This window comes from Xyrauchen texanus, chromosome 45 (assembly GCF_025860055.1).
Source record: "Xyrauchen texanus isolate HMW12.3.18 chromosome 45, RBS_HiC_50CHRs, whole genome shotgun sequence".
NCBI lineage: Eukaryota > Metazoa > Chordata > Actinopteri > Cypriniformes > Catostomidae > Xyrauchen > Xyrauchen texanus.
Window position 1 is genome coordinate 3,512,860 of NC_068320.1, and position 27,349 is coordinate 3,540,208.

Consider the following 27,349-nt stretch of genomic DNA (forward strand, 5'->3'; position numbering starts at 1 on the left):
CTCTGATTGGCAAAGCTTTTTCTGCTGGACCAGGGGTAAAGTTTGCAATGAATTCTGCTATCAAATATGATTTTTAAACAATGAAGTTAAAATAACACAAACGGATGGCTTCAACGGAAGTATATGCTATCGATGAACAACCTCGGAGTTCAAGGTACATCTGTCTTTAAAGGTTTATAAGTTATTGTTGAAAATCAATTAATCTATGGAACAAAATTATGGAATTTTTACTTCTGGAACCAGACATATGCTCTATACATGCTTGAAGTGATTTATTAACCAGCAGTGCTTTATTTATTCAACATAATAGAATAACCTGAGGTATCATGGACGCATCTCTAATATTCCTGCAGCTCCAGAAGACCCTGTCTGAGTTGGATGAAGATGACCCATGTTATGAGTTTCGGCGGGAGCGTTTCACAGTTCACCGCACACACGTATATTTCCTGCACTATGAGTATGAACCAACCGCAGATAACACTGACGTGACGCTGGTGGCGCAGCTCTCCATGGACAGGTGAGAAAACAAACACCTTTACATTCTTAGCTGTTGCATTTGATCAAAGACACAGACATTGCAAAAAGCACATTACAGGCACATATTCTAAGAATACAGACTGCTTTAATCAGCAAGAATAACTGAGGAATTAGAAGTTGAGAAAAAATGGAAGATTTAAAATGATGAATTAGTGCACGATCCAGTATTGTCTCCATGTAAATCTCCATTCATATTTATCTGTGTTACCTCCAATGATGCCTTTATTTATTTTCAAAGTTTTCATATGCCATGCTAAATGGTAGATCAAGTTAAGTAATTTTTATTTGTATAACACTTTTCACAATATACATAGTTTCAAAGCAGTTTGTGGCAGGGAGGAGGGTGGGGCTGGGTCGTGATGCTGCACAACCAGCCCGTAATCAGGCTAACCAAGCACGAGAGAGAGCGAGAGACAGATAAAGGTGGCCGGAGGTGGCAGTTCGAGAGCGAGAGTTACGGGCAGATGCCCTGGATGTGTGTTTATATTGTTGTCTTTTTGTTTTAGTATGTTATTAAACTATTATTTATATTGTCAAGCCGATTCTCGCCACCTCGTTTCCATTGAACTTTGTTACACAGTTTTACAGAAGATCATAAATGTCTTTCTGCCCTCAGTGAACAGCTTTATAGAAATCATGACTTAAAGTCTTAAAGGTGCAAAAGCCCCTAGTGAGGAAGCCTAAGGTGACTGTGGCAAGAAAAAAGCTCCATGAGATGTTACTCAGTGGAGTGAAAAATTAGGGATGTCTGGATACCATTTTTTTGAGAATGAGTATGAGTACAGATAGTTCCTTTTAGGTACTCACTGATACCAATATCTGTTTTTTGTTTTATTTATTTCTGAATTCTATGTTAACATTTAATTTAAATTGTATCATCATAGTGGTGTTTAAATTAATTAATTAATTAAAACTTTAATCAAATGAAAAAAAAAGAGCAATTCATTGTCTGTATATTGTCTAATTTTTTTTTCAAATAAGTGCTTTTATACAGAAGCTCACTGCACAATCCAATTTACAAAATGGGAGTTATTTTTGTTAAATAAAGTGCTGCAAAAAAGAGCATCACAGATGTGACATATTGCTTAAAGATAATATAATTACTATTGATTTATTATTACTATTATTATTATTATTAGTATTACAGTGAATATTACATAACTATACAGTAGTGATATATTTCTGTCGTACTTTTTGCCATTTTAAATTGAGCTTTTATTTTGGCAGAAGCTTTTATTTTGAAGCCCCTTCCGTTTCTATGTGTTTTTGACATTAAAGCAGGTTGCTATGTGACCAAATGTGATTATTAAACTGCAAAAGGCTGCTATTCTTTTAAATAAATATGTAGTCTGTATGTGCCACACATTACAAAATGAATTACAGCTTCGCTGTCTTCTGCTACAAACAAGGCTCAAAATACTCATGATGGTGATTTCCGTGTATGAGCCAAGGAGATCTAAAAGGTATGAGTAACAACACCGGCTCCACGCTTTGTGAGCAGCACATGCAAACTATACATTTTAGAGCTGTCAGAATTAATGCGTTAATGGATGCGATTAATTAAAAAAGTTGAATGCATTAATTTGACTTAATCGTGTTTAACGCATTTACCATAGATACGCCAGCATAAACACTGGTTTGAAGGGTGGAACCTTTGTAATATGTCTGCCCGGAGTCATTACAGTGAAGCACACTTCACAACACACACCAGAGCACTTCTACCAAGGTGAGCGTAAAAGCTTAGCATAAAATCAAATCAAATCCCTTTATTGTCACTCAACCATTTACACAAGTACACCAGTGGGTGAAAGACTTTGGTTCAGTTCTGAGCAACATAGCAGTCATGACAGTGATGTGACATATACAATAAACATCAGATTTACACAACACAATTTACATATCTAATATATACAATATAATATACAAATAATAATATACAATGTACAGTATACAATACACATTCCATACATGTCACCATTATCCATCACCATATTCACCCAGTCAAGTAGTGGACAGGAGACACCTATGGAGGAACCTCACCATATATTTTCTCAGCAGTCATGAGAGCAGTTTTCCATATGTGAGCACATATCATTCCTTCACAGGCTTCTACACAGACACACACAGTAAAATACATGCCTGACCATCAGAAATAATTGTAGAATAAAATGGCTATATTTACATTAATCATGCTTGAGTAATTTACATTTCAACTTTATCAAAATATTCCACATGATTTATTGACATTCAGGCTGTCAATTGATAGTCAGTTGCCAGTGTGTTGTTAAGAGAGAATATAAGTATGACAGTCCAGTGTAAGATTAATAAAGTGCAGTGCTGATGTATTTTGATCGTGAGAGATCAAGTGTTCAACAGTCTGATTGCTTGGGGGAAGAAGCTGTCATGGAGTCGGCTGGTTTGGGTCCTGATGCACTGATACCACCTGCCTGATGGTAGCAGTGAGAGCAGCCCATGGCTCGGGTGGCTGGAGTCTCTGATGATCCTCCAAGCTTTTCAAACACCACCTGGTATATATGTCCTGGAGGGAGGGAAGCTCACCTCTGATTATGTGTCTGGCAACTGCACAGCAAGCTGTTTAAGCCCAGAGCGTAGTGGAGCATAGTGGAGGGCACTATGGTGTTGAATGCTGAGCTTTAGTTTATAAACAGCATTCTCACATATGTGTTCCTTTTTTCCAGGTGGGAGAGAGCAATGTGTAATGTAGATGCAATGGCATCATCAGTGGAGCAGATGTAGATTTGCAGATTTGCTGATGATGGGGGTCAGTGCAACAGGACGCAAGTCATTTAAGCAAGTGATTTTGGATTGCTTTGGTACAGGCACAATGATGGACATTTTAAAGCATGTGGGGACTACAGACAAAGAGAGGAAAGGTTGAAAATATCCATAAAAACAGTTGGTTCACGCATGCTCTGATGACGTGGCCTGGAAGGCTGTCTGGGCCCGTGGCTTTACGGAGTCTGATATTCACCCGCTGGAAGGATCAGGTTAGAGTTATGCTATCAACGTAGACCTCGATATCGCCATCAGAGGCGGACCGGAACTTCTCCCAGTGCACGTGATCAAAACAGTCTTGTAGCATATAATCTGATTAGTCTGACCAGCACTGGATCTTTCTGAGGGCAATTTCTGCCTGTAAGATGGCAGAAGCAGAACAGAAGAGTTGTCTGATTTACCAAATGGTGGGCGAGGTTTCCTGCTTAGTTCCTGGTCTGTGTTGGCTTGTGGGGGGATGTACACAGCTGTGATAATGACCGCTGTGAATTCCCACAGTAGCCAGAATGGTCGACACAGAAGTATGAGAAATTCCAGATCTGGAGAGCAGAAAGACTTGATGGACTGTCTGATCACACCAGGATTTGTTGATCATAAAAAATACACTACCACCTCTGCTTTTACCTGAGAGGTCTTTCGCTCTATCCTCTATTTGATGGCTAAGTTTGGAATCTCTGCAGACATCCAAGTTTCTGCAGATAATGCAGCAGTCACTCATCTCTCATTGGAAAGAGATCCACGCTCTCAGCTCACAGAGCTTTTTGTCCAGAGACTGAACATTTGCCAGTAGAATACTGGTTGCGGGGGTCAATTTGCATGACGTACTAGTCTTATGAGAACGCCAGCTCTCCTTCCGCTTTTCCAGCTGCGTTTTCGCAGCCGGGCTGCCCAGACAAAGGGCTCTGCTGTCGTGTTTGAAAACAGCGGGTCGGCATTGAAATATTTAAAGTCCGGTTTTCTGTGTGCTATTGCAGATCCAATGTCCAAAATGTTTGTCTATCATAGACCATAAGGCAGACAACATCCAAGATGAAAAACATAAGAATTGTAGACAAAACAAACAACAAACTGCAACATTCGGAGCTTGCAACGCAGCAGCCATATTCTGTGCCATCTTGAGCATCTAGAACATCTTAAGCATCTAAAACGCGGCGGTCCCTTAGACATTCTATGGTAACACGCTAATTTACAGTTACGCTCTCTCGTATGGTAGAGCTGCGGAGGTTATCTCAAAAAATAAAAGAAATCTCTGCACACACTCAACAGTGTTTCCGTGATAAAATTATGTAAAAAGGAGCTTGTAATGCTATTTGATTTACAAAACAAGCCCAGATTGAACTTGTGATAGATATCAAGTATTTTTCCACCTGTGTAAGGCACATTTTATTTACCAGAGAAGCACATCAAATCTTAACTATATCCAAAATGCAGAATGAGATGTTTTTGTTTGCAAACGCACTTTCAAAGCACCACTGGTGTTGCCGCCTGACGCAAATCATGAACACAAATCATGAACACAAATCATGAACGATTGCTGTTACAAAGCGGATAGCCACAGTCTACTGGCACATTAATGTTGTGGAGGATTTGAGTTTTAAGATAATTAATGCGTATTGCAATGAATATGCAACCTATGTGGGGATGCTATTTAAGTGCAATTCTATCTAAGTACTGTTGAATATTTGTTTGGAAAATGTTAAATTAGCATTATATTGTTAAATATTGTCTTGAGTTGTGTTTGTAGCATTCCTTATCTTTCTGTTTTTAGCGTTTAATCTTTCGTCTCTGCCATTTTTAAGCAGGCATCGTTTTTTCCGCATTATTCTCTTTGCGCGATTCAACTGCGTGCATTTTTCCGCATGCATCCGCTTTCTATTTTATCACCATTAAACTGCTTTTTTCCCTCTGTGTTACACGGATTATTGCATCAATCTCAAAGCACCGCTAATCAAGAGGGATTCACATCGATCTCAAACCCACGCTGCCCAAGAAGCACCATATCAACAAACAAATGTGGTAAGTCAGCAGTGAGGGATTTACATGTGAAAAATGTACGGAATTAGTCAGGCCTGATTATAGGTGATTTTATTGTAAGGAACATGGAAATAGAGACTCCTGCTACCATAGTACAATGCATTTCGGTAGCCGGAGCATCACAGCACTACTTTCCAAGGTTATTGTTCTAAGCATGAGCCTCGCCTGAGTGGTTGAGGAGGGGGTGTTGACAGTGATGTTTTTGGTGTTTCTCAGAGGTCAGGATATAAGTTCAATTACTTTGAACTGATAATGCTTAATGTGACATCGTCAGATATAAATGAAAAAAATCTCTTACATTTTTTGTTCTTGCTACAGTATATAGACCACCTGGGCAATATTCTGATTTCCTTAGAGAATTTGCTGATTTTCTGTCAGATCTAGTAGTTGATGTGTATAGAGCTTTAATCTTTGGTAACTTCAACATTTACATAGCTAAAAACAAATTATACACTGGGATTAGCATTTAGCAATATTCTCAACTATGTTGGGTTTAGACAAAATGTGACAGAATTGATATATTATCAACATCAGTTCTATATGACAGAATTTAATCTAGCATATGATTATGGCAAAGAATGATGACATCTCAGATAATTGCCTCATCTCTTGTATGCTGCATTTAGCAAAGGTCACTGAATCTATGCCTTGTTATCGATCGGGTACAAAAGATAGCTTCTCTAATAACCTTCTAGATTGGTGTCAAATACTCAGTAAACCATTTTTTTAAGAACTTGATGTAATAACAGAAAATAGAGATACAGTCTTCTTTAGCACTCTTGATAGTGTTGCCCCTTAAGTTAAATATGGAGTGCCACAGGGATCAGTTTTAAGGCCTCTTATATGATACCCAACTTTATAGTTCCTCAAAATCTGAAAAAATGTCACAATTTTCCAAGTTAGCAGAGTGTATCAATGATATCAAATGATATCAATGATATCAGATGTACTGTTATGTCGTCTTCTACAGCAAAGGACTTTGATAGCAATCTGTCCTTTGAAAACCACATTTCCATTGTTTGTAGAACAGCATTCTTCCATCTCAGAAATATTGCTAAGTTACGACACATGCTTTCTTTTTCTAATGCCGAAAAAGTAATTCATGCATTCATGACCTCAAGACTAGATTATTGTAATGTAGTACTGGGAGGATGTCCTGCAGGTTCCATAAATAAACTTCAAAAGAGTTCTGAGGGCAATTAAAACTTAAAGAGTTCAAAATGCAGCAGCTATAGTGCTGAGTACAACCAAGAATAATTAACATATCAGCCCAGTCTTAGCATTGCTACATTGGCTACCTGTTAAATATTTTATTCATTTTAAAATACTTTTAACTTACAAAGCTTTAAATGGTGTTGCTCCACAGTGACCTTCTATTACGCTATATTCATCACATTCACTAAGATTGCAAAATTCTGGCCTGTTAATAATACCTAGAATATCAAAATCCACAAAAGAGGGTAGATCCTTTTCTTATTTGACTCTTAAACTATGGAAAAGTCTTACAAAGATGGTTTGGTACTGAGACACACTCTCTCAGTTTAAGTCTATATTAAAGACTCATCTGTTCAGCCAGGCATACACCTAATTTATCTGTCAGCTCATAGTTATGCTGCATTAGATATGTCTGCTGAAACCGGAAACAATTTTCATATTCTATAATCCTGTTTTGAAGTGAATGGCTTCTATGCTAATATTATTCTATTTGTATCCCTGTCTTAACCTCGGGATACATATCCTGAGGTTACCAGATCCCGCCAAATTCCAGCTCTGGTCCTGCCTGATGTCCAACTCCCACTACTACATGTTGCTGAGTGATGCCAAATAACTGCAGCTTGTGCCAGACTGATATAAATTCAGTCTACCACGATGGACTTCACAGACGATGAACTAATGCCAGCACCAACCGTCAGACATGGGATATTTCACTGGACACTGCCAGAAACTTGGATTTAAGATTGACTCCACCGGAAATTAATTTGCCACAAGCTTACAGACGAACTGCTGTGCGGTCCTTACTGACCTCTGCCTGCATCACCTTGGTCAAAGGATGGACAACACTCTTAAATTGGAAAACATACAGTAGATAATAAATTAATTGCAGCCTTCATCAGCCAAATAACAAAGGACAGTGCATCTGTTTGCACTTCCCCAGTTAAAAAAGAATGCAAATTAATTTAAACATTAATCTTACAGTTAATTCAAAATCTTTTTGTTTAAACATTGGCCTCTAACACTTACTTAGTAGTTTACGTACTACACGTAAATATCTAATAATGTCATTATATTGATGATGTTAGTCAGAGGGGAACTGGCCCCCACAATGACTTGAAGACATTACTATACTACTATACAACATTACTACCTTGTTCTGTTAATGCATGATTATCTGTAAAACTGCTTTGAAATGATGTGTGTTGTGAAAAGCGCTATACAAATAAAATGACTTGAGTTGACTTCTTTTCTTTCTTAAAATGGAAATAAATGCATTTTGACAGGAAATCATTATTTATAGTGTCAAATTTCAGCACTATCAAAATGTGCCACTTAAAAAGTTAATCGACTGACTGCACTAATTTATGTATGTATATTATTAAATCGCAGCCTTTGCAGTTTAATAAAAACAGAAGGATATAGCGTGTTTTAAACATTCAATTTGTGCATTGAATGTTTGTGTAATGACTCTTACATCAGATGGAGCATTTTAACAAGCACGAGTACAAATTCAAAAGTGTGGTATCGGACGCGATTCTGAGACCAGTATTGGGAAATCTCTCAGATTGGGGACCCCAATGTCTTCTGGCTTTATGATAAATAGACATTTGCCAATATTATTTTACTGTGTATATAGTATAATACAAGTCATGTATTCAATTAATTTATAAAGTGATACATTTTTTCCTCATGACAGTAAAGCAGTGTTTAAACTGTAAGGATAATGATTACATTCAAATGAAGAATAATTCAAACGAATATGATGCAGCCACTGAAGTGTCCCTTGTTGTCTGGCTTGTAGAAGACAGTTATTAATTTTCTGTAAACTCCATCTTAAGAGACTGAACTGATACTGGCAGTGGTCAGTGAAGTGTCTGTTGCTGTCTGGTAGTTGGCAGTGGTTAATTTTCCTATTTTTTCAAGATACAAAGTCATTCAGTGGTCACCAGACTTTCTGATTGGTACAGGCTACAGCACGCAATCCTTTTTCTGCAATAATCTGTGGTGGGAGTGGAACACAAGGCTGGACCCGAAGCTGGACCTGACAGATTCTGGGAACCTCGTGATGAGGATCCTGAGCTATAGACGAGGAAGCAAATGAAATGATATTAGTGTAGAGATCATAAACTTTATTATGGAATGGAATTATAAATTATGAGAATTGATTCCAATTCTGGCAGACTTGAATAATGAGCATAACTGTGGGTTTGAGAAACAAATTAGTAGTACGCCTGACTAAGGAAAAGAAACTATGGTCTAGACTTAAATTAAGGAAGTGATTGCGGTTGATGTTGATGTGTTCCTGTCAAGTCTTTTTGGCAATATGCTAAGTATTTCATGGCTACATTTGCTCTTGTGAATTCAGTGAACCTGCAGACAGCGAACAAATGCATTAACCCTTGTGTTGTATTAGGGTCAAAAATGACTCCTTTTGAACTTTGTTTCTTTAAAAAAAAAAAACATGGTTTCCTTCATTTCAGTGCTGACATTACCTATCTATACACTGGGCTGGATTCAGATTCAGTGGTGGTGTGAGAAAAAATTACTTTTCATGGAGTTTGGGGTCAGATTTGTCCCCACACTGGAAATGATGAGACGATAAAACAGAGTTTTTTTTTTTAATATTTGTCTAATAAACTCAATAAATCCGCCACAATCCTGAACAGGGGGAGGTACTGTACAACCACATTGCAGAACTCATGTGTATACACACACACAAAGATCACACAAAAATGAGCCTTCAAAAATAGTGGGCTACATTCAGGCTGATCAGGTGAAGAACAAGCAATAGATCTGAACAGAACTGTCCTGAAAAAGTATGTGAAAGTGTATAATTCATTTTTTTTTATAATTTGTTTGTCATCACTGTTATAATCACATTTAATTTGAAAGAAATATAGAAATTCTACATTATATCAATTAATATTACATAATTAAATTGAATATGTCATAATGATTTATCAATGTCCCTCCAGGTAGGGAATGAGGTTTTGCCCCAAGTGAAGGAGTTTAAGTACCTCGGGGTCTTGTTCACGAGTGAGGGGACAATGGAGCAGGAGTTTGGCCGGAGAATCGGGGCAGCGGGGGCGGTATTGCACTCGCTCTATCGCACCGTTGTCACGAAAAGAGAGCTGAGCCGAAAGGCAAAGCTCTCGATCTACCGGTAAATTTTTGTTCCTACCCTCACCTATGGTCATGAAGGTTGGGTCATGACCGAAAGAACTAGGTCGCGAGTACAAGCGGCCGAAATGGGCTTCCTCAGAAGGGTGGCGGGCTTCTCCCTTAGAGATAGGGTGAGGAGCTCAGTCATCCGTGAGGAGCTCGGAGTAGAGCCGCTGCTCCTTTGCGTTGAAAGGAGTCAGTTGAGGTGGTTTGGGCATCTGGTAAGGATCCCCCCTGGCCGCCTCCCTAGGGAGGTGTTTCAGGCACGTCCAGCTGGGAGGAGGCCTCGGGGAAGACCCAGGACTAGGTGGAGAGATTACATCTCCACACTGGCCTGGGAACGCCTCGGGGTCCCCCAGTCAGAGTTGGTTAATGTGGTTCGGGATAGGGACGTTTGGGGCCCCCTGCTGGAGCAGCTGCCCCCGCGACCCGACTTCGGATAAGCGGTTGAAGATGGATGGATGGATGGATGGATGGATGGATTTATCAATGTTTTAAATAATGTGTACAAAAAGTAATAACATTGGGTTTACATTCTAACAGTCTCGCACAGGTGTTCTGGTTTATTAATTAGATAGTTCACCCGAAAAGGAAAATTATTTCATTATTTACTCACCCTCGTGCCATCCCAGATGTGTATGACAGCAGAACACAAACAAAGATTTTCAGAAGTATATCTCAGCTCTGTTGGTCCTTTCAATGCAAGTGAATTGTGATCAGACCGGCTTTGTAGCTCAAAAAATCATATAAAGGAAAAATAAAAGTAATCCATATGACACCAGTGGTGAAAATAATATCTTCAGAAGCAGTACAATACTGTACATTTGGAGTCAGACGTTTACACCCACTTAGGTTGAAGTAATTCAAACTCATTTTTTAACCACTCCACAGATTTAATATTAGTAAACTACAGTTTTGGACATTTAGGACATCAACATTGTGCATGGCATGAGTCATTTTTCCAACAATTGTTTACAAACAGATTGTTTCACATTTAATTGACTATATCACAATTCCATTGTGTCAGAAGTGTACATACACTAAGTTAACTTTGCCTTTATGCTACTTGGAAAATTCCAGAAAATGATGTCAAGGCTTTAGACAATTATCTAATCAGCTTCTGATCGGAGGTGTACTGAATTGGAGGTGTACACGTGGATGTGTTTTAAACCTACCTTCAAACTCAGTGCCTCTCTGCTTGACATCATGGGGAAATCAACCAAGACCTCAGAAGAAAAATTGTGTACCTCCACAAGTCAGGTTCATCCTTGGGAGCAATTTCCAAATGCCTGAAGGTACCACATTCATCTGTACAAACAAAATTGCGCAAGAATAAACACCATGGGACCATGCAGCCATCATGCCGCTCAAGAAAGAGATGCATTCTGTCTCCTAGAGATGAAGATAGTTCGGTGCAAAAAGTACAAAGATACTTCTACAGACAAGTATCTATATCCACAGTAAAATTAGTCCTATAATGACATAACTTGAAAGGCTACTCCGTAAGTAAGATGCCACTGCTCCTAAACCACCATAAAAAAGCCAGACTACAGTTTGTGTGCACATTGGGGACAAAGATCTTTCTTTTTGGAGATGATGGTCTGATGAAATAAAATGGAAGTTTTTGACCAAATGGAAGTTTTTGACCATAATGACCATCGATATGTTTGGAGGAAAGAACACTATCTCAACCGTGAAGCATGGGGGTGACAGCATCATGTTGTGGGGGTGCTTTGCTGCCGGAGGGACTGGTGCACTTCACAAAATAGATGGCACCATGAAGAAGGAAAATTATGTGAATATATTGAAGCAACATCTCAAGACATCAGCCAGGAAAGCTTAGTTGCATATGGTTCTTCCAAAAGTACAATAACCCCAAGTATACCTCCAAAGTTGTGGCAAAATGCACAAGTATGAGCTGCTAAACGCTGTGCAATTAGGATAGATTAATTATTACAAATCTTATTTTTAATAGGGTACCTTTTATTGTCATTAATGTGCTTTTCTATGTTGCTGTTACCTATGCTTTGTGACAGAATAAAGTCAAAATGAAGAGGAAGAGAGACCGATAGCTATTTTGTTATAAAAAAAATCAAAGCAGGATAGAGAGGAAGAGGGAGAGCAGGAGTGGAGAGCAGAGGTAACTTTACAAAAGGTTGAATTCAGCAAAGAGAAGAATGCAGTGGACGGACAGAAAGAGAGAGGAGAGGAGATATTGGAAGGTGAAAGTGACAGAAGAAGAGGAAGAGCAAAGCAGAGAGGCAGAAGGCTGCATCAGGGATACACCTTTTGCATGTCCAGTGGGACCCTATGGTATGCCCATTGTTAACAACAGTGTTTTTATCATTCTTCCTTTAGGTTAGATCAGAGAGTAAATTTAAAGGGGTACTTAACCTAAACATGAATATTATGTGATCATGTGCTCACTCTCATGTCATTCTAAACCTATATGACCTCTGGTTTTTGTAATTGCATTACAATTATTGTAAATATTTTCTATTAATTAGTTATGCGCTCATTGAATAATATTCATTTATTCAAAATATAACCTAAATTGCAGGTAGTGGTCAGTGAAGTGTCTTTTTTGCAGTCCTTTCCTGCGGGCTCATCTGGCTGGTATAAGCTCCATGAAGTTGTCACTTAACGACACAGACTTTATGCCTATAAATTAGTGATTGAATAATGTTTGAAACTTTCCCATTGATTAATTCAGTTTGTCTCAAAAAGATTTTAAATCGCATCTGAAAGCTCTAATCCTTGAATGTGATTTCTTACAGTATAGGCTCAATGAATCTAATGCTTTAGTATGGAGGTAGTATAAGGATCATACTGTAATATCATCATGCCATTTCTTTTAGACCAATTAACTTAAACTTATCCTCCACAATATTAATCAGCTGACAGGATGTGACTATCCAGTGTAAAGCATAGCTTTGAACGCCACATGAAAAGTGCTGCACAGAACAGATAAGTTACAAATGGCATACCTATACTACTCTTACTGCTTTAGTCATATCTATGTGTGGCAGAAATAAAGTAATATGGTAGTATGCTATTCTAAAAAGCACATTTTTAGTGCTTGCACTGCCCACATAATGATACTTAAAGAATTGTCTTGTTATCATTAGCTGACAAAAAAGCAGCAATGGTTTCAAAGTTGGTGTTAGGTTCCCCCTCAAAAAATCCCAATGGTCTAGTTGCACAACTGCTTCCGCGTTCTAAATAGTGCAGCTCAGGTGTTTCCGGTTACAGCGTTCAGCGTGCCTACATGCACAGATATATTCATGGGAAGGCAGATTATTTCTTTTTTTTTTTAGGGCTGTCAGTTGATTAAATCAATAAATTATATTATTGACGCTAACATGACGTCTCAATTTTATAATCGTCAGAAAATGTCAGAGGCAGGACCCAAATGCAGTGTTGAAAAATAAAGGGAATTTATTTACTTACAACTAGGGCAAAACATAAACCAAAACTCCCACAATGGGGAAAAACAAACATAAACTCACCCATAGGAGAAAAAAGTAATCCAGGACTGGGGCAGCAGGGAACAGGACTGACCTGACTGGGTAGGAACCAGGTGGGGAAAACTGAAAACACAAGACCGATTAACAAGACCAACGGACAGGACAGACTGAAATACACGCAAGACTGGAAACAAGATGAACTGGCACTGGACAGCAAACACAAGAAGACTAGGGAGAGAAATCAAACAGGTTAACAAGGGACAAGTATGGCAAATTAACTAATAATAAGCAAACAAGGAGGCGGTGTATGACGTAAGGTAGAGAGACAAGCAGCGATACAGAAACAAAACAAAGCCACATGCTCTCACAAGACAACAAAACACCCGAATGGCATGAGCGCACATTGCCAATACAATAAGGCGATATATACCCATGCCAACTGACAAGATGAGAGAATGTAGAGCAAAGCCAGACAAAGTGATGCCATACATTCTCACACTAAACAAAATCTGAGCGTACATCACAAGGCAAACGCCACGTGATACACGCAGCAGGACGGTGACAAAAACAAGACAGGATACCTGTGTGAGTGTTTAGCCATACAAACCTGAAACTTCAGACTGAAGTAACCGAACCTGTGAAGACAGCTCACGACCCGGCGCTCAGAGCAAAGCGTTATTGAGTTAGCAGGTATAAAGTGAAAAAATGTATTAAAGTGCAACTCTGGACATGTGCGAAAGTTGGATGGTGTACAGGTGGGTGTGTGTGTGTGTGTGTGTGTGTGTGTGTGTGTGTGTGTGTGTGTCAATCCAGTCTCTGAGTATTGAGGAGTCTGATGGCTTGGGGGAAGAAGCTGTTTCACAGTTTGGCCGTGAGTGCCCAAAATGCTTCGGTACCTCTTGCCAGACAGCAGGAGGGTGAAGAGTTTGTGTGAGGGGTGTGTGGTGTTTGATGGAGGGAAGAGAGACCTCTATGATCTTCTCAGCTGTTATCACTATTTTCTGCAGGGCTTTGCGGTCCGAAACGGTTCAAGTCCCAAAAGAGGCAGTGATGCAGATGCTCAGGATGATCTCAATAGTCCCGCTATAGAATGTGGTGAGGAGATGTGCTTTTCTCAGCCTTCAAAGGAAGTAGAGAAGCTGCTGGGCTTTCTTGGTAATAGAGCTGGTGTTGAGGGACCAGGTAAGGTTCTCCGCCAGGTGAACACCAAGGAATTTGATGCACTTGACAATCTCCACAGAGTAGCTGTCGATGTTCAGCGGAGAGTGGTCACTCTGAATGTGGAAAAAACAAAAGAGATGGTTGTTGACTTTAGGAGAGAACAGAGACAGGTTGTTGGCTCTACACCAGATCTTTTAGGGTCTTCGCCTGGTGAACTTGCAGGAGGGCCATGGCATGCAGGGCGGAGGTGGCCTGTCCAGTGGCACCATAGGCTTTCGCCACCAGGGATGATGTCATTCTGCAGGCCTTGGAGGGGAGTTTCGGACCTGGGGGACCTCCGTGTACCCGTGGGCCACCCTGCCGTTGAGGGTAGTGAGAGCGGACAAGCGAGGAGATCGGATTCGGGCAGTAAAAGATGCCCTCCATGACTTCGTCAGCTCGTCGTGCACTTCCGGGAAGAATGGGACCGGGGGGGATGGGGGTGTGGCTGTGAGCGGCGTCCTGACCTGAAGAACCAATCATCTAGCCGCGAGGGTTGAGGGTTCCAGTACAGCCTCACACTCATGGCGGCTCGGGCAAGCATGTCAGCCTCGGCCTCAAACTGGGCGGGCTGACCCGAAGGTGGCAGCCCAGTCGAGTCTTCTGCGTCAGACGCCGTGACGTTCTCTGATGCAGCGGCGATGTCATCCAGCCCGGGGGGTCCGAAGGAGACATTAGACTGCCCGTTGGGCAGACCCGGACAGAAGCAAACAAGTGTGCTGGGGAGTGGGTGGTTCGTAGGGTTTTACCCGGCTAAGCGTGCCTGCTGAACTCCCCAAATCGCCTCCATCGCCAGCCGTGTCAACCTCCATCCCGTGGGAGGAAGGCGCGATGCAGGGGGCTGCTGGAGTGGTGTTTCCTTTCAGAAAGGAAAGCCGCGACTACATCGTTGCCATGGTCAAGTTCTCGCAGTGAGAACAAGAATCATCCACAAACGATTCCTCAGTGTGATCATGACCCAGACACACGAGGCAGCGCCTATGACCATTAGAGGCGGAGAGATATCTGCCACATCTAGGAACTACACACAGGCGGAGCAGCATCTTCAAAAAGACACGTCTTTAAAAAGAGCCAAATGTGTCACTCTTTTAGAGAAAATTATACTCTTGGAGGATTTATGCTCTTTTAGAAGCACTGTCGATTGTGCCCTGGGGCATAGACTGCAGAGGTGAGTGGAACACCAGCTCGCTGGACACACAACAGCTTGGCTCCAAAGAAAAAATCTGACTAAACAGATGCACAATTCCCTCCTTTTATAGAGGGACATGCAAATTCTGTTTGCCTTTTCTCAAAGCTCAGAGGCAACTGAGGCTCTCAAGAGAGACCCCTAGTGTCACTTCACTGACACAAAGTCGAGCGAGTGACAGAAGGGGATCTGGTTCTGTTGACTGGCCTGGCCATTTGGTTGGAGCAATTGAAACTAAAAGACGATCCAGAAGAAAGTACAAATCTTCACATCTTCACCTTTTCTCCTTAAATGGAAACAAAACTACATCACATCTACTCCATAACCATTCAGAGAATGGTATATGTTTAGTAACAACTGTTTATGACAAACAGTTCACACAAACTGAGCCTTTTATGTATAAAAAACAATCCAATGGTGATAGTTCAACCTTACAAAATCTTTTTTGGACTCTTGAATTCAGCATAAAGCTAGTAATTTTGAAAAGTGAACAAAGCATAGGAAAACTTTAAACCATGCAAACGAGTTCCACACAGAGAAAGAAGGTTAGGCCACATAACCTCTGATATTAACAGCCAATCAGAACACTGAAGCAGGGAAGCACCAAATTTGCAATCTCCTCCTCCATGAAAAAGCTATAAAAGAATATTTCATCACCCACACCCTTGTTCTGAGTCTCTCTCCACAAGAGAGAGCAACAGATTCAGCAGGTTCTGTGTCTCCAGTCAAGAGAGAAACTAACAGAATATATCACACTATGTTCTGAGTCTCCAGCCAGCAAGGTTGGAGGCTGTAAAAGTTCACCAAATCTGTGTATTGCACCATGAAAGAAAGCAACAGATACTCCAAGTTCTGAGTCTCCACATCAATGAATCATATGGATTCGTGAAATATGCTTGTTAGTGAGAATTATTTGTGAAGCAATGGAGAAAAAAATAGAATGAATACGTTTTTAGCAAAAACTCAGGCAGCATATTCATTAACTAATGAAAATGATCATAGAAATTAACTTAAAAGTAAAAACCTCTTCAGAGCGCTCATGTTTATAACCTGACTGGAACATATTGGAAGCACCTCCACCTGCACAAAGTCATAAGTGACATTTTTATTATTCAAAACATAGTATTAAGAGGAAAGGTAAGCAGTTTCCGTCATTGACTTTGTAACATTGTTCAAACCATTTGAACAGCTAATGTTAGCTTTAATGTTAGCAACCTCTCCACTTTGTCAGGAATGCAATTCTCCAGTGCAGCGATTACTTATAAACAAATTAATTATCAAACCATCTTTGGTTGTCTTGTGATGTGGACAGAGATGACTTGTTGATGAGAGAGGTCAGCAGAGAATGGCCAGACTGGTTTGAAATGAGAGAGTCTATGCTAACTCAGGTAACCACGCTGTACAATTTTGGTGAGAAGAATAGAATCTCAGAATGCTATTCTGAGATGTGGGTTGGCACTGTTTTGGCAGCACGAGGGGGACCTACACAATAGTAGGCAGGTGGTTTTAATGTTGTGGCTGATCATTGTATTTATACACATTTGATTGTTGTCCCACCTGTTTCCATTCACTTACAGGGTTACCCTCTGTTCCTTAAAAATTCTTCAAATGTTTTAAATTCAGTTTTCTAAAAAGGTCATGAAAATTCTTAAATAAATTAAAGGGGTCATGTCACGAGCAATCAAATTTTCCTTGATATTTTGACATTTAAGAGGTCATTAAACATACTGTAAACTCCAGTCACCAAATAATCACCAATTCAATAAAAGTATTTATTGAAACCAAGCTGCAAAAATGCCACTTTCTCACTTCCACGACTTGCCTATGTCAATAGGGGACCATTAATGACCTCCTCTACAGGGAAAAAACATCAACGCCTACTTAACGTCATTAGAGAGAGAGCAGGACGAACAGGCCTAGTGTGGCCTCACTATTCTTGAATACCAAAGGGGACCCATCTGGACTATTTTTGATTATTTTTGTATGTAATCATGCACTAGACCAGCGGCCACCAATTAGCGGACCGTGGTCCGAGTCTGGACGCGGCTTGGTTCCATCTGGACTGTGAGGCAATGATAACAGTTATCCTATCTTAACGTTTCTACAGTTTTAATGCGCAGTGCATCAAAACAACTTAGCTAAACACATCGCAAGCACTCGGGCGATCAGCGTTATAACATCTTTTTCTCAAGTACCGAACATGCTCTGTGCATGTTACCTGTCTCCCTTGTGATATACACCAGGTGTCACATAAAGCCTGATTAGGCTACATAGTGTTCCAGGCACAGTTATTTTAACACACTCAAAAAAATTACTCTTTGAATGAACATAAAAAAATCATGGAAAGTATTTCCACATGATTAACTTGCATTATTTCAGCATTATGCAATTCTGTTATTCCAATTTAATGTACTTACGTTGGGTCAACTTAATTTATTAAGGTTGATTCAACTTATTTACTATGGTTGGGCACAGCTTAATTTAATAGTGTCAGCCCAACTAATTTTCAATGTTTTGGACCAACTAATTTACTTAATTTGCATTCACCTTAATTAAATATAGTTGAATCCAACATATTTTACAGTAGTACAATTACACTAGTTAATAAAGTTGATCCAATCTATGCAATTTAAGTTAGCCTAACAAAAGTGCTTAATGCTGAAAGAAAGCCAGTTAATCACATGGAAATCCTTTCCATGATTTAATTACATTAATTCAAAGAATAGCTTTTGAGTGTTAATAAATTAAAACCTTTTTAACAAAGTCTAAAGGTGGAAACAACACACAACAAATGAGAAAAGGTGCAATCAAATTGTATTTCCAAAATTATAATGCACATTGTTTTACACAGTGCAGTTGCTTGTTGATAACACAAGGAAATATATCTTAAGTCTGTTATGAGAAACTGATAAACTGAAGATACAGGGAAATGGGCCCTCTCACTCGCATCCCACTTAATCTACTCTTAACATTTGTACATCTTGCACCTGTGGTTTTATGTGATGGTGAACTCACACATAAGTTAATCAAAAATATTTACCAAAGTTAGAACATTTTTTACAAATATTTAAAATGTTTACATTGAAACGTCGCTAGGGACATATTTTAAACAAGTTTCAACAATGTCTACAGTATGGTTGGGATCAAGGGTAAAAACAAGACAAATGGAGATCTTACAATCAAGTTTAACTCCCGAAATAGGTAAATGTTTAAACTTAAAAAACATAGGTAAGTCTTAATTTTGTTATGAGAAACTGAAAAAATAATTTTGCGTACAGCTTTCCTTAAGTGCCAATTGACCGAACCTTGCATCAGAGAGAACATTTTTTAATAAAAACAGAGCACAAAAAAAAACCCAGATGAGCTGAACACTGATATACTGGGAAATGGGGCCCTGTCTTTATACTCACATTCCTCTTAAAGATTTGCACTTACTAACACCTGCAGTTTAATGTGCTGGTGTACCTAAACAACAAAACTGAAGGTACAAGTTTTCTTATTTTTTTTTAGCCACTAGTGGGTGGTCTTGGGCACTGTTTTTAGGATAGAAATCAAATTCCAAATATAACAAAGTAAATAAAGTATCAGTAAATTTGCTCAACTCTGAGAACTACTTTTAAATCTTGTTTTGGATTGCACAGGGTCTTTAAGGACTGATTATAGGTCAGGCTCTATGAAGCTATCGCTAAAAAAAAGTGTTGGTATAGTTTACCTCAGGTTAGGATGATGGTGTAGCTTTTGCTATGGCGATGTTTCTTAACGGGAAAGCAGTGTTTTGAGAACTTGTCCTTTGTTGGATAGTTTGTTTCCATCCAATTCCATAATGATCTTCTGCAGAACCTCAAAAGTGTACTTGAGCTCCTGAGGGTAGCTCAGGTTTAGCGCGTAGACAAGACCCAGCAACATCACCACAGCAAAAGCTACATTGCCCAAGTCACTTATCACTTCCACCCCCTCCAGGACAATCCCAACATCTGCGAGGTCATCGCCAGGCTCTGCACCTTCTCGTAGAATGACAAAGATTCCAAATACTGTCTCCGCTATGGCCATTTCAGTGCTTTCATCGACATCCTGTGACAAAATAATAAATGAACAAGGACAAAGATTTTTTTTACTGATGTGCATTACATGCATATTTATAGCACACAATTTTACTGTAAAACAGCTACCACTAACTTAATCCATATTCATAATATAATAATGCAAATGTAATCAAATAACCAATTGACATTAAAATTGTTTCGCTGAGTCGGTGAAATACTTCAACAACTAAGCCATAATAAGCCAGTGTTAGTTATTCCATTCAAATAAAAGGTATATTGTCTTATTAAAGGACAAAGGAGGAGTTAAAGTATGGTGTGTGTGTGTTATTGTCTGAGAGAAAGACAAGGAGAGAGGCTCCCAAACCGGCCCGGGTTATTTCCAAAAAGATCAGTAATAAGTTACTTTACCTCAAACAGACATTTGATACAGTTTTTGTTCTGTTGTAGTTTTTCATGCCAATTTTGTGAAAAATCACTCAGCATCTTTGAGGTTTTGTTTTCAGAAGAATAGACTTTATTATCACACAATAAAGCCGAGTTGCCTACAGTGAAACCACAGTAACAACAACTGAAGCATCTCTGGGTTTGGTTTCACTTAAATACACCTCCTCAAACAAGGTGGAGCTTACATGCATTATCTATCATGCTCTTCATTGACTCTGGTCTTGACCATATTAAGAAGTAACAGAACGTCCTTTGGAAGAGATCAATTCTCCCCCCTAAGTAATGCTATTTGGTTTCTGCACACACAGTCAAATAGTCAAACATATGTGAGCACACATTCATCACGTCACAGGCCTTTACATACACTAAACTGCATGTTTGCCCCTAAGACATAACTGTGGTATAAATCAACAATGTTTTCATTGATTACTCCTGATTACCTTGATAAAAAATATACTACAGTTCATGTATAGAAGAATTACATGATGAAAAAAAACAGGCCAAATAATTTTTATGTGGTAGTGAGTTTTTATTTAAGTCGCCTAATCATTTTCCTTTCACAAACTCACTTAACCATAAATGGAATTGCGACATCTATCATTATCCAATTACTTCCTGTCTCCGTCTGAGAAAGGTGAGGACTTCCCAAAAGTCGGTGTGTTTATACCCTCCTCCTTATTTAAGTGACCCTCCACAACAGCAAGTGACTTGATTTGGAGTGACAATTGGTAGTAAAGTTGTAGCAGGTAGAGGGCGGTTTGGGATTGCACTACAGTATGGTACGTGCCACTAAATGAATGAGAGAAGTGTTTTAATGGCCTTATCTTAACCTAATTTTAAATCTAATGGGACACACAGGAAACCCCATCCACTCCAACTCTGATAATCTCCATAGTGAACACATAGGTAAATTAACATACCAGGTATTGCTTCACCAGCTTCTCTGGATCTTCATTAAGGTACACACAGAGACCTTTGAGGATGCATTCTCTTCTGACTTCAATAGTGTCAGTCTTAATATAAAGATCAGAGAAAAACAAAAACACTATTAACACATTTCAACAAACCAGCAGTGTAGGTTTACACACTTAAGAACTTTAAACTAAATTCACAGTAAGTCACAACATAAAAGTGTTTGCTAGTATTGTATACAGCTTGGATGTATGTTAATCCATTTGAGATAGTCTGTTTAAAAGTTATTTAAGACAAATCTTTGTTATTTTACTATAATTTACTACTTGGTGTTTTCCTTTAATCATGTCAAGCTTCAAATTAATGTATCTTAACCTAGGTAACCTACCTGAAGATGTCACCTAAGACATAATTATGCATGAAATGTGTGAAAAACAGACCATTCCACTTTATATCCTTCAAGTTTTACGATAATCCCAGTGGCCAATGTGGTAAGAATACCTGCCATCTCCATTTAAGACGGGACGATAAAAGGGACCGCTTTTGAGTGCTTATGTCAGACCTGTATAATAGTATACAGTGCCAATGCTTTTTCTGTGCTTCAAAACTGCTTTCCAACAGATTCCAGAGTTTTATGATTTCATAGCAGATTTTTCAGGATTAAATGATGCCCCTCACTCTTAAACAATGACCCCTAAAGGGGGAACAGATGTGGTGCTCAAAATCATTTCTACAATGACCAAGTTTTAAGTGATTTTTGTCACTTTTACATTGGTATCATACCTGGGTTATGGGTGCCATGATGGTCTTGATTTTTCTCCCTTGAACTCCACCTTTCTTGGCATACGCCTTTATCAGGTTTGCAGAGTGAACATCAAGCTCGGAGAAGAACTTTGACTGCAAATGGATCGTTGTGATTCTCTTGAACTCTACACTCACCTACAAAAAACATAACAAAAAAGGTAGACAAAACTCAGTTACCTTTTTGGTACACATTTGAAATAGCAGTTCTATCTGTTCAAGAAATGTAAATGCATAATACATGTATTTATCTAAATATTAGTTTCCTTTGTCAGAAGGCCAGCAAAGGTATTGCTGGCCTTCAGTAAATCCTCATCAGTTTGAGTAACCTCAGATTGTCAACATGTATTGTGACACATCCAGTGCAATCATTCACTTACCTCACGCACATTGAAGAGAGCTGGCCACCTCGTTTTGAAATCAGCTATCATGGGGGCCTCCGCAACTACCTCTTGCCTTCTGAGTGCAAAGGTCTTGTCCATCATTGCTGCCAACTTGTGCTCATTGTGTCTCTTATTTACTTCTGAGAGGAGTGCCACTCTTATCTCTTCTAGTGTCTCCGCTGTTTCACCGGCCGGATAGGTGGGGCAGTAATTCACTTCAGCTTTTTTCGGCTTCTTTACACCATATGCAGGACTGCATTTGCTCTCAGGTTTGTGTGTTAAGGCATTCACAGTAACTTCAGGGCATCCAAGCCGTCTGAGTTTTTTTCGGTAGTTAGCAAGTTTATACTTCAGGCTTGTCTTCCATCCGCCATACCCAGTCACTGAACCTGGCTCTTTTAAACATGGATGTGTAGTTACCAGAGCTTCTGCTACCTCACCAAACTCCCTGTCAGAGAGGTACACTTTGTATTGGACGATCGTTTCAGCTAAGCCATCAAGAATAGCAGATTTAAGTTTAGTATCAGGATTCAACAAAGCTCCAGTTTCTTTAAAAGCAGCATTGGCCCTGTCCAGCTGTAGCTGAGTATCATAAGCAAACCGGGGCATGGGGAAGACAATGGGCCAAGCAGTGGATCTAGAGGAGGTGGACTCAGGAGAAGAAAATATGTCTGTATCAAATGAGCTACCAGCAGATGAAAGGGATGAGGAGTCATCCAGAGTGCGGGAGGTGGCAGCAGCTGAGTAGGGAGGGGGCGGGGTGCCACCAGGCTGGGCAGGTGCAACAGAGTTAAAGATGACCTTGATGGAGCTTTTGTCCTGGATGTCTGACATTGAGACCAAGTTGGTGAATTCATTCCCAAACTCAACATCCATGAATTGAAGCCTGAAGTCCCCATCTACTCCACATTGTCTCTTAATTTCCTGTATGAGTTCGATGAGAGTCTCTGGCATCCCATCTGGAAGGATCAATCTCTGGGAATCGTTTTCTCCAAGAATGATTCTGAGTTTCACTGGAGCAGCCATTTCACGACCGCCTAAATGAGGATAGAGAAAATTAAGTTTAAACAAGGGTAATCTGATTTTAAAACACCAATGAGTACAAAAGTAGGGAATGCCATGCCGATTAAATATGGCTATGAAAAAATTCTGAAATAAATGAGAACTGTGATTTCATAATACCAAACTTATTCCCAAACTGTTTCACTTCCATTTTGCATTCAAATGAATGGGCCGTGATTATCAAAGCAACAAGACCAGGGCAGCACTACCACTACCAGTTGGTGAACAAAGACAAAAACGACGAGGAGAAGGAGAGAGTAGAAAATAAGACGAGGAGGAGAATGATTTGAAGAAAGGTGCTGCTGTACGTGACTCTGTGCCATCCCTCTGCTGTTGCTTTGGTCTGAATCTGTACCAATTATGCTCCATTCATTTGAATATATGAAATCAAAATAAAGTGCTGGGAAATAAATGTGGCATTATGAAGTCACACTTCCCTGAAATAAGAGAGTCCATTGAGATCCATTCAATATTAAAGAAAACAAACCTTATGTGTATGTATCTTTTTAATGTCACCAGTCTTAGAGGTCCAACAAAGTAGTCTGCTAAAGGGTAGTCATCGGCCAGTTCACCAAGTTCAATCAGAACAGTTTCTCTGGTAGGATGTACACTCAGCTCAAACGCTCTGAAATGTTCCCTGTACCACCCAGAAAGCCTTCTCACCATGAAACACAGTCTCTCCTGAACAACACAAATCTGAAGAATCTCTCCAAAGTCAGGGAGTCCACTTGTAGAACCATGAGCAACTATCATCCCATTTCTGAAATGTACAACTTTGCTTGACACACACTTGGAAAGATGAACTTCAGTTGCACCAGGGAAGTTCTTTTCAATAGTCTGAGCTATTTCTTGTTTCAAAAAATCCAGAGGGACTGTTGAGACGTTTGTAACCTCTAGGGATGTTTCTACAAAACTGGATCTCAAGTGATATGAAATCATGAGCTGATGCTTAGTGGCTAGCAAGAGGGGCACATTTTTAAAGCAATTGGTGTGACGCACAACCTGCTTAAAAAAACTGTGTTTGGCCTCAAAACGCATTGTCCAGAGGTACACAAGAGGCCCAAACATCCTTATCAGTTGAGGATAGTGCTCCAAATAATGATGTTTTGGGAGCAGTTGCACACCAGGGAAGAGTTCTTGGTACTTTTGTCTGTGCTCAGAAATTTTGCCCTCAAGATAGGCAGTGGACTCATCGGTGTGTGTTGGAGCAACCGCAAGCTCTACAATGTCTTTTAAGTCCAACAGTATTTGCCATGCCATTTCACCCTCAGGCACCAGGTGCCCAATTATGAATGGGAGTAGTCTTATTAGAGCCCAATTTTCATGGGCGTTTCCACCTATTGTTGCCCTAGTTCAGGCCTGGCCAACCCGCGGCTCCTGAGCCGCATGCGGCTCTTTGCCCGGTTTCATGCGGCTCTTAGCCTACGTTCATATCAATTATTATTATTTATTTTTTTCATCACTTCGCTTGAGATACGGTACTATTTTCGTCAAAATTGCTTGTGCGTGGGATGAAAATACCTCAGTTTCCCAGTAGGAGCAAGATCATTTGAGTAAACAATTTGTGTCAAGTTCGCTCTGAAAATGGCAGGGAAAAAATGCACAGCAAAACGAAAATATGAAGATGAACACAGGACGTTTTTAACAGAGTGGGAGAGTTTATATTTTTTTGTTGAACGTAATGGCAAGCCATTCTGCCTTATATGTCAGGTGTCATTAGCGCATTTCAAAGCTTCAAATCTTCAGCGCCACTTCAGCTCACTCCATGCTAACATCGACCAGGAATTCCCAAAAGGGAGTGAACTTCGTAAGCACAAGTTGGTCACTTTGAAAAGTCAGGCAGAAAAGCAGATACAGTTTTTCCAAAAAATTACGAAGCACTCAGAGACTGTAACGCTTGCATCATATCAACTGGCTTGGAACATTGCACGGGCTAAAAAGCCATACAATGAAGGGGAGTTCATCAAAAAATGCCTCGGTGATGTTGTTGAAATCTTGTCTCCTGAAAACGACAAACTAAAACGAATGGTATCAGACGTCCAACTGTCCCGCCACACTGTTGAACACAGAATATCGGACATTAACACAGCTATTGAATCACAGTTACACTCTGACCTTCAAGCTTGCGAGTATTTTAGTGTCGCATTGGATGAGAGTTGTGACATACAAGACAAGCCTCAGTTGGCAATATTTGCAAGGTCTGTGTCAAACGATTGTTTGATCAAAGAAGAACTCCTTGATATTGTGCCATTAAAAGACAGATCCCGTGGCATAGATGTGAAAGAAACAATGATGGCTGCATTTGTGAAAGCAAATCTGCCCATTCCAAAACTAACAGCAATAGCCACGGATGGAGCGCCAGCAATGATCGGATCTGTGAACGGACTTGTGGGGCTGTGCAAAGCTGACCAAACATTTCCCGACTTTTGGAATTTCCACTGCATCATCCACAGGGAGCAACTCGTGTCTAAATCATTGAATTTAGACAACGTCATGAAGCCTGTGATGGAAATCGTAAACTACATCCGCACACATGCGCTGAACCACCGGCAATTCAAGAATCTCATCGCTGAGCTGGACCAAGGGCTTCCAGGTGACTTGCCACTGCACTGCACTGTGAGGTGGCTGTCAAAAGGCAAGGTACTCTCTCGCTTCTTTCAGCTTTTGGATGCTGTGAAACTGTTCATGGAAGAGAAGGACAAGAACTATCCTTCTCGGATAGCTCTCGGACCTCGAGTGGATTATGGATCTGGCCTTTTTGGTCGACATGCTGTGTCACTTGGACAGACTGAACCTGACTGAACCTGACCTTGCAGGGTAAGTTAAAGATGCTGCCTGACCTGGTTCAAAGTGTGTTTGCGTTTGTCAACAAACTGAAGCTGTTCAAGGCGCATATTCAAAAGGGAGATTTAACGCATTTTCCCACTCTGCTAAAAGCCACCAGCGCCGCCCTGAATAACCAAAGAAACAAATATGCTACACTAGTTGAAAACTTGCAAGAAAGCTTTTTGGACCGGTTCCGTGATCTACAACTGAAAAGGTCACAGATTACGTTCCTCGTCGACCCATTTAATGCCGAGACGGACTGTTTGAAAGCCCCGCTAGTCACAGTTGAGGCTGCGGCTGAGTTAGAGATAATCGATCTTTGTGAGGAGGATCAACTGAAACCTGCTTTAATGGAAGGGACCATTGAGTTCTGGAAAAGAGTGCCAATGGAAAAATACCCCAATGTCAAACGGGCTGCGCTTAAGATACTGTCAATGTTTGGGTCAACATATGTCTGCGAGTCTGTATTTTCTACCCTGAAACACGTGAAATCAAAGCATCGATCTGTTCTGACTGACACCCATGTGAAAGAATTGCTTCGAGTGGCAACCACAGAATATAATCCAGATTTGAGGAGGATTGTTCAAGGCAAGGAATGCCAGAAGTCCCACTAAGCAACATGCATAATAAAAGAAAAAAGCCGTAGTAAATAATTTTATTTTATTATTTTTTTTTTATTTATTTTAGTTTTGGTTGAACTGGGAGTTTGTGTGTGTGAGACAGTGCTCACAATGCTCATTGTTGAAAATGACTGGCCTGTGGTTGTAGTAGAGTAGGAGTCAATTTCTGCTATTATCATGTTGGTGTGTGTTTCATTTACAATAAATCTGTCTGAGCAGAGGTCTGTGTCTGTGTGTGTGTGTGTGTGTGTGTGTGTGTGTGTGTGTGTGTGTGTCATTTACAATAAATATGGCTGAGCAGGTGTGTGTGTGTGTGTGTGTGAGGAAGGGATGGGTTGATGTTCATGTGTGCCCATGTGTGTGATGTGGCTCTTTGCGGTAACAGATTAAAACATTTGGCTCTTGGTCTCTGACTGGTTGGCCACCCCTGCCCTAGTTGAAAAGGTGTGTGGGATCACGTGTGGCCTATTTGTCTTGTCGGCCCACTTGTAAGGGAAGTGCAGGATGGATTTGTTGAGGGTTTGAAGACTGAAATACTTCTTAGATATAAGCAATGCCAAACACCGTGCAAGCTCCACTGGCACTATGCCCTCAAACAGATCATGCATAATATCTGGAGGATAGCCTGTGTGAACGCTGAAGTGGGCAATCGTTTTGGTGA

At 40.1% G+C, this 27,349-nt stretch overlaps 1 protein-coding gene across 1 annotated transcript in view; it reads left to right on the forward strand.

Moving 5' to 3' along the window:
* Positions 1-27,349, forward strand: part of large1 (LARGE xylosyl- and glucuronyltransferase 1) — a 113,553-nt gene that overhangs the window by 58,904 nt on the left and 27,300 nt on the right. The window contains exon 11 of the mRNA XM_052118848.1: positions 354-517. Within this exon, the coding sequence (XP_051974808.1) occupies positions 354-517 (164 nt within the window). The remainder of the gene's footprint in view (positions 1-353; positions 518-27,349) is intronic.